At 28.7% G+C, this 9,126-nt stretch overlaps 1 protein-coding gene across 1 annotated transcript in view; it reads left to right on the top strand.

Moving 5' to 3' along the window:
• Nucleotides 1-8,518, top strand: part of CTPsyn (CTP synthase) — an 11,752-nt gene extending 3,234 nt beyond the window's left edge. Inside the window, exons 9-14 of the mRNA XM_014422124.2 lie at nucleotides 1,006-1,143; nucleotides 1,619-1,779; nucleotides 3,493-3,597; nucleotides 5,169-5,384; nucleotides 7,599-7,706; nucleotides 8,318-8,518. Of these exons, the coding sequence (XP_014277610.1) occupies nucleotides 1,006-1,143; nucleotides 1,619-1,779; nucleotides 3,493-3,597; nucleotides 5,169-5,384; nucleotides 7,599-7,690 (712 nt within the window). The 3' untranslated portion in view covers nucleotides 7,691-7,706; nucleotides 8,318-8,518. The remainder of the gene's footprint in view (nucleotides 1-1,005; nucleotides 1,144-1,618; nucleotides 1,780-3,492; nucleotides 3,598-5,168; nucleotides 5,385-7,598; nucleotides 7,707-8,317) is intronic.
• The last annotated feature ends 608 nt before the right edge of the window (nucleotides 8,519-9,126 follow it).

Below are 9,126 nucleotides of genomic sequence, written 5' to 3'. Positions count from 1 at the left end.
AAATATTATGGTCCATCTAAAGGTGGACCAACCCTCATTTTACAAATTATTCAACATCATTTAATTATATTACTCTACTACTCATTGCTCAAATCTTATAACTAATTTATATGTATTTTGTAGTTCAGATTGTATTATTTTTTTCAATAATGTAGTGTAATAAATATGAGCGTATTGTGCTTCCTTTTCTTTTCTAACTGTTCAGGCTTCAGTATTCAACTCATCGAATAGTTTAAAGTTTTTCTAACTGTTCAAGATTCAAATTTTCAATTCACTGAGAGAGTAAAATAAAATATTACACCGCAGTTACTAAAACGTTTTTTATATAATTGAGAGAATTTTTTTTTTTTTTTTTGGAAAAAATTAATTTTAATTCTACTTCACTGTTAGGCTCATCATAACCACATTTTAAACCAAAAGAGAAGATACAATAAATTGATTTTGGTTGGAAATTATACAATTAACTAGTGTTTAACTAATATATTTATACAAATTCCATTTCATTATTTTTATGTTCAGAATTAATTTTTTTATAATGCTTTTCTAGCAATGCTTTGCAATTGGTTGATTTGGGTATATATTCATTGATTAAAACAATACAATTGAAAGTTTTATTGAATGTCCCGGGATATGTATAGTTTCTGAGTAATTACAAAAATTAATGAAGAATGAATAGGTTTTCATAGGAACCTGCCCAAAAACTTTTAAAACAGAGTTGAAAAAGTCAACTCATATAGCTGATAGTTACCTTCTTCTAGAGAACTAGTTATCTGGCATTCAGCAATTAACCTGTTAATTGGAACTTATGATATATCTTACTTTTTGGCTTAGCATAACAGATTTGAACTCTTTCTTATTAAATTAGTTATTCACTTTATTTTATTTTATATTTTTAAAAGTTTTGCATTATAAAATCCTATCAACCATAATTTATTCTGACTTTATAATGGTAAATTATGTTCATTGATGTTTAATTTACGTACGCTAACTTGAAAATTATTTTAGTGGTGTTATTGTTCCGGGAGGATTTGGATCTAGAGGAGTAGAAGGGAAAATAGAAGCTTGTCGGTGGTGTAGAGAGACTAATAAACCATTTCTTGGTATATGTCTAGGTCTTCAAGCAGCTGTCATTGAGTTCGCAAGGTGAGAATATTGTATTCCTTATTTTTAAAGAAATAAAATTCAATTATTTCATGAAGAATAAATTTGGACCAAACTAAAATTTAAACCAATAAAAATATTCAATTATATTGTACTGGAGACCTTGTGAACCGGAGTGGACCAATCCACTTGTCATAATTTTGAGGAAAACTCTGGATAGAAAGTTTTTCAAACTGCTTTGCATTTCTGTTATCGCTAGACAGATTTTAAAAATGTATCTGGTTTAATACCAAGAAATTTTCACAATGAGAGTTCCTCACTCCAATTCTTAATGTCTCATTTGTGTTTAATTAAAAATTAAAAAATGTCCGGTTAAACTTTATTGTCAATTTTATTTTATTTCTTGTTAATTTTTCCTATTATGATCAACCTAATAGACTAGGTCTTATTTTACATTTCTTATTTCTATCTGACTTTGTTTCTACATTTTTGAAATGTAATTTTTTTTTTTTAATAGAAATGTTTTGGGTCTAACCGAAGCTAATACCGCTGAAAATGATAAAAATACAAAACATCCTGTAGTCATTGAAATGCCTGAGTACAACCCAAGTGATATGGGTGGTACAATGAGATTGGGAAGAAGAATTACTGAGTTTAAAAGCGATTCGTCAATATTGAGTAAGCAATTTTTTTTTTTAAATGTGTGTAAGTTCATTATGACGAGAAGATAGTTGACTGTGGATAATATTTATGAGGAGATGGTTGGGGGGCTGCGGTCAAAATATAAGACAAATAAGTTGAAATAACTTATTTAATAGTGCCAACGTTTCGGCTAGAATTTCTAGCCTTCATCAGGGCTAAGAACAAAGAACAATGAATACAAAAATATAATATAATAAAATAACCAATGAATACAAAAAATAACATATAAACAGAATGACATATTGTAAATGTACAGAATGAAATTAATAAAAAAAAAAGTGAAGAAAGAAGTGGAAAATAAAATGTATGTATAGATAATTGAATAAGTAAGTGGAAATGACATAATTAAGGAAATAAAAATTAAAAGTTATATAATGCAAAGGAATATGAATATTGTAATATCCTCTTTTTGAGTAAATATTTATTTTTCATATATAAATGGTTTTACTTTTATGTATCATTTGAGTATTCTTTATTTATTGTATTGAATCAAAAAATCAAGCTAGCCAATTTTCATCAGTCAAATATGAAGTAAAAATACATTATTCAAAACAAAGAAGATAGCGGCACGCGTCCTTCCGAAGTCCGTTGAATTGTTTGTGTTGAGAACATAGATTGAAATTTTTCAACTTTTGTTGTTTCTTTACCATAATTATAGAAAAAGAGTAATCTAAGATGAAATAGAATACAATAACAATTATCAATAAAATATTTACATAGCAAATATAACTTAGTGGAAAACAACTAGAAAAAGAAGACATCAAAGAGTCATCCAAGAAGAAGGTACTCTTTGTTTGAATCGCTGGTGGATGAGAAGTGAGGTGAAAATTTTTAGAGGACCAAAGCTTTGTTAACAAAGTCAGTGTTAGTTTGTGAGAGTCAGACAAAGAAAACCATCAATCATCAAAAGAAGATAGTATAAATTGTTTAGTTTCATTCTACCTAAAATTAAATACAGTTGTAAAAGTAGATATCCATTTAATCCAGTGTTATTAGTAGAACAGTGTCTGTTTTGAAAGCCTAGAAAACCCGCCCTGAGATTAAGAGTCTATAATATTATATATAAATTTCTCATGTCTATTAAATGTTTTATCTTTTTATTTAATCTTGTTATCTTCAAAGCTGTATTTTAGATATAAGAATAACTAGAAAATATTAAAATTCCTTTTATTTACTTTAAATAAACCTTGAATATTATAATATATTGGTGTATTAATAATTTAAATTTAAATTATTAATAAACCAATATATTCATTTTCCTTTGCATTATATAACTTTACGAGTTTTTTTCCTTAATTATGTTATTTTTATGGATTTATTCAATTATCTATAAATACATTTTATTTTCCATTTTATTCTTCACTTTATTTTTATTAATTTCATTCTGTACAATTATTTGTTGTATGTTATTCTGTTTATACTTTCTTTTTTGTATTTATTGGTTGTTATCTAGTTCTTTGTTCTTTCCCCTGATAAAGGCTAGAAATTCTGGCCGAAACGTTGGTACTATTGGATAAGTTATTTCAATTTATTTGTGTTATATTCTGACCATTCCCCCCCTTTTCTCCGACCATCTTCTCTTCATATGTATAACTTCAGTATTTACTTTTTCATATATATTTTTTCTAAAGATCAATTGTGTAAAGTGATGAAAGATATCTAGTATTAATTGTTATTAATATTTTTTAGAACAACTTTACCAGAAAGATAAAATTGAAGAAAGGCATAGACACAGATTTGAAGTGAACCCAGAGTACATTCAGCAGTTTGAAGACAAAGGATTTCATTTTGTCGGTTAGTATCTATATATAACTTAAAGGGTAAAGCTTTAGTAGCTCTATCTTGGCGGCAGTTTTTTTAATTTTTTTTTATTACAAGGAATAACAATAATTCAAAGCTAAAAATTCTATTGAAATAATAAATGATTGAATTGAGGAAACAATATTTTCTGCTTATTTGTTCCTAATCATTCTTGAAAGGAATTATTATTAACATTAGACTGTATTATCAAAATTCCTATTTCAAACAGAACCACTTTAATTCTAATTAGCCATAGTAATTGTCATTCTTTTATTGAATATGAAATAAAAAAACAAGGCATTTATTTTTCTGTTTTGTTGGCTAGTGTAGTTAGTGGTATATAGATAATGAAAACAAATTTCTTCTTTAAGGTCTTGAAGAAAATGGCTATTATAATTATACCTTGTGCTGGTAGAAGCACTGCTTGAAGTAGCCTAGGTTTTCATGGTACGAAATTGATGCATTGACACTTTTTTATTAAGTTTCGTGAAATTAGTTCAGATAAGAATTTTGTACTATCACTTGCAGAGCTTGAATAAAAACTTTAAAATGTTTTCGTACACACCTCACTTCTACTCCGGAAAGGTGCAACTTATATAATATAAATATTTAGTGATCTGTACTTTCTATAAGTTTTTTAAAAATATTAATATAAACTATAAGAAGATGGTTAAGATTGCGGTCAAAAAGGAACAAATAGTTTTTAACTATTTAATGTCTGACTTTTCGCTCCACTTTGCAGGGCTGTCCAAAGCGATAGGTTAAACAGACCTATAACAGTAATAGTTTAATTAGTTCCCTTAGGTCTGTTTAACCTATCGCTTTGAACAGCCCTGATGAAGCCCTGCAAATTGGTATTATTATATATATATATAGTTGACCGTAAAACTTTAATATAAGAAGATGGTCAGGGTTGCGGTCAAAAAGAACAAATAGTTTATAACTCTTTTTGACCACAACCCTGACCATCTTATATATAGAACTAAGTAAAGATTAGGATAAAATTCAATTCCTTTCAGTCTGCCAAAGATAGGAGGAGTTTAATTGGTTCCCTTATATTTTAAAAATTTGTTTTTAAATTTTGATGAAATAAAGTTATATGGATCAGACAAAAGGAACTACATAAATCTGTGATATTTAAATTAAACTTGTCTTAGAAGATATTTATACGAATTTTTAATTAATATTTTAATAATATGTATAAAATATGTTTAATATTTTTTGTTGCATTGTTTCAAAATTTGTTGAGATTCCTTAGTGAATGTTGATTTACTTTGTATATAAAAAAAAAGAAAGAGTAAAATAAAAAATGTGGATATTATGTGAATATTAAAAAAACCTATGGAAAGTAACTAATCATTAAATATTTATATTAAAAAATGTTTGAAACTTAAAAGATAGTACAACCAAGTTCAGCAATGCAGAAAGAATAAAATAAATAACATCTTGTAATATTTTAAATTTTTACTATTGTTTAATATTATTTATTAGAAACAAGGGAAAAAGTAATCCAGATAAAGTGAATTGAAGGAAAGAAAAGATTTTCAATTAAATTTTTTTTTTAGGTCATTGTGAAGAAAATAAAAGGATGGAGATTGCTGAATTGGACGACCATCCTTACTATGTGTCTGTGCAATTCCATCCAGAATATTTATCTAGGCCTCTCAGCCCCTCTCCGCCATTTTTGGGACTGATATTAGCCTCTAGTGGTAAATTAAACAATTATTTACATAGAGGATGTAGATTGTCACCGAGGGACCTGTCTGATGAAGATTTATCAGGTAATTAAAATTCATTTTACGACCAAAAATATTTGTATGTTAATTTGTTACCATAGAATACGTTAAGGGGGGGGGGTTGAAATCATTGAATGATTCTCTTAAAAATGTAAACTCTTGTAATATGAATATGGTGACAAGTCTAACAAAGACTAATAAAGCAAGATGAGACTAGGTAACCTCAGTGGCTAACTAGTAGAACTATTGTTATAATAAATCAGACTCCAGCTTATTCAGACTTACTTCTTATTATTAGGCGGGATGATAAGCTCTTTAAAATAATTTTTTTGATTTTAATAAAGCTTTCTGAAAACAGTTGTGTAGACCTACTGATAATTTCTTATTGGTGAATGAGAGTTCCTTGATTGGGTTTGAGGGATGCTTCCTTAGAGGAGAGAGGGATGGAAACTTCTTCAGAACAACTTGATCCTTTTATATTTATTAAAAGAAATAAATGGGAAGTTGTTAGACATGAGGTGTAGAAGAGGACAATTATCAAACTAAAGAAAACTTGTAAATTTTTCATTCAATGGCATTTAGCTACTAAGTAGGTAGGATAACGATGTCTTGCACAAATGAATGTGGGTGGTAGAGGTTGGGCGAGTTAGGATTTTTCCAGTACGAACTCCTGTCTCTATTTTTTCTTTTTTTCTCCTTTAGTTATTTATCAAATTCTTTTTTATTGAGTGGATTTTTTTTTTTCATACCCTCCTGTAAAGATTTTAGTGGGTATTTGTTGTGTACATATAGGAGGTATGCTATATGTATAGCTGGGTTTGTAGGATACCTTGGATTGCCTTTTGGCATTATAAGGTTAGGTGAGGGGTCCAATGAAGGTTGTAACTTGGTTGGCTTATGCTAGTCGATTATTGGAACGGGGAGGGGCCGTTCTGCTGGTTGAATGGTGAAATTTAGACCTTTAGGCTCTTGAAGTCTATATACTCCGGCACAGTGGGGAGTGGGAGCTCTTCACGTATAATGTATAACTAATATTGAGTGGAAAATTTATAAAAAATTGTTATTTAAGCCTTGTTAAACAAATTCAATGGGTATACAACAACCTACTTGGTATTGAAGACCACTTAGTTGTGCATTGATTTACTAAGTTTTGTTATCAACTTGGATGGGGAAAATCAGAAAAAAGTGTAAAATTAGTCCATAAAGTAGCAGTTCCGATTGATTTATTTTAATGAAAAAGTTACTGTAACACCCCAGGAATACACAAGCCCTAAAATTCAGTTTCTTACAACTTTTCATATTTTGAGCTAGGCTGTTCACACACACAAACATAGACTGTTTTGCGAATCTTGGTCATGGCATATCTTGGACTCAGGGGACCTCAAAACTTATATATTTGTTGAAAACTCTAATTTGAAATTTTGCACGATGGCATTATTTCCCCATGATATATATTCCTTATACACGTAAGTGAAAGTAAAAATTCTATGCACATTTCCCTGGAAATCTGTCAACTATATTGTTAATTACATCTGTCAACTCAGTTACTTGGTTTAGATGTTTCACTTATTAGTATAAAAATTAATTTTGTCAAACTAAACTAATTTAAAATGTTATAAATTACGTAGGCCTTTATTGAACTAGGAATTAACTTTCTTAACTTTAATAGCCAATTCATATACGAATCGTAATGGCTTCAAGATTTTAAACATCACATTGAGATTAATTATAATTGGAGACAATTGTTATTAATTTCAGTATAATCCACCCTTCAATTTATTTATATTTTATATAGACTTTCTTATCATTATGGATACAGCAGCTGTTAACAATTAGATAGTTGTGATCCTCTTACTTTACATCTCAAATCCTTCTTTGCAACCTTTTATAATGTTTTATTTATTTTGCCTTAACATCCCTATTGAAATCTTGTTCAGCTCTGGATTGGAAATATAATTCTTAAATAAATATAGGCTGACCTAGGTGAGAATTAAACCTGTAACATTTTGAGCTGTCACTCTCGAACCCTTGCTGAAATGTGTATGGTCCTCGTGTCCTTAAAGCATTTTTTTTTCATAGTCTGTTATGTGAGCTATCGAATGTAAAACTAGAAAAGAAAAAAAAAATTCAAAATACCTACTGGATATAATTAAATATAGTCCTTAGGGTCAAAGTTTCTAATTTCATGATGGCTACGATATTCTTGTGGAGTGCTGCCAATTACATAATGTTATTATAGTTTCTTTTTTTTTTTTTTAGATGGTGAGATTGTTGATTTGGCAGACAGTACAGGACATTTGTCACTATCTTCTTCCTCATCGATTCAACCTGGTGACAAGAGTTTGAATTGATTACCCTCTTCTCTAGGTACATTATGTTTTAATGTCTAAAATTGAATTCTCAATCTGTGTTTGTTTACTTAATTCAGGGGGTTATTTTATTTTAAACATTTTTTTCCTATCACCAGAGAACTTTTATAGAATCCCTTTGGATGTTTTTTGAAATTTGATTACTGAGAGGCAATATTTCTGACAAAAGATTTATTTATTATTTATTAAAATATAGAAAATGAAATTAAACGAGACAATAATAGAAAATTTTATGTTGTAATATGCCTTGAAATACTGTTCAATCAATGAAGCTTCTGTTCAGATACTAGACAAATTATTGTGTTCTTAATACTTGCTTTGGGCGATTCTAAGACTCTTTTAGTTCAATTCTTTTTTTTTTTACGGTATGGTTTCCAAGTAATATAACTTTAGTTTGTTTATAATTAAAATTCTGTAAAACTTTATATGCATCTGCTAGTTTATGTAGTCATTAAAACATTACAATAAGGCAAAGATTTCAAACAATGTATTAACAAAGAACCTGTTTTTTTTTTTTAAATTAGAATTTTATTTGGTTTATATTTGTATTCACTATTACCATAATTTTTTTACCTGTATCTCTTACTTTTCTCAATTACAAATTTTCAGCTTTTTGGGTGATCTTATGAAGATACGAATATAACACCAATCCTTCTTTAGCAGTGAGAACAAAATTAGATTAGTGTTTTAAAGGCTGTGAGAAAATAAGCTTCATTTCTATTTATTCGGGAAGATACTGAGAATATAATAATCTATATAACTCCTTGCATTGTGAGCTGTATAGAAACATTAAAATAATAGAATAGGAAATGAATTGTTTTACTAGTCTGTTAATTGATAATTTACAGAACAGTAGATTATAATTTCACTTAATGTTAACTACTTCTGTTTTCAATGATTAGGTATCAATATTAGTATGTTCATATAGCTCTATCCATAAATTAGGTTATGTAAGATTATTTTTATTTTTTTTTTATTCATATCCCAATGTATAGATATCTCACTAGATATCTAATAAGATATTATAAACTTACTTATTCAGTAAAATTATTTGTATGTAATATGCAATAAAGAACCTCCTGATATTTATGAGATATTTGTTTTATTACCTATATTGGTAATAAACTTAGAGGAAGGAGTAAACTGGTAGAAAAAGTGAAGCCATAAAGGTGGGCCTTATGGTGGACCCAGGGGCTTGGCAGGTGAGTAGGGGAAGAATATGAGCCAATCACTGACAGCCTTCTGTTTCAGTTTAGATTTCAATGAAGAACATTCCTATTAACTTCAATGTAAACCTAATCCCCAAGTACATGGCCTTTTTGGCTTCACCTTTGCTTTGAAGGAGAGTAGGGTTATACCACTTCCCCTCCTGCCTTTCCCCTTAGTGATAAACCTAGTGAACAATGTTCCTAGCACTA

The sequence above is a fragment of the Halyomorpha halys genome, unplaced genomic scaffold (genome assembly GCF_000696795.3).
Source record: "Halyomorpha halys isolate HHAL.00 unplaced genomic scaffold, Hhal_1.1 Scaffold20.1, whole genome shotgun sequence".
Taxonomy (NCBI): Eukaryota; Metazoa; Arthropoda; class Insecta; order Hemiptera; family Pentatomidae; genus Halyomorpha; species Halyomorpha halys.
The sequence above is the reverse complement of the archived record's forward strand: the minus strand, read 5'-3'. Positions and strand labels throughout refer to the sequence as shown.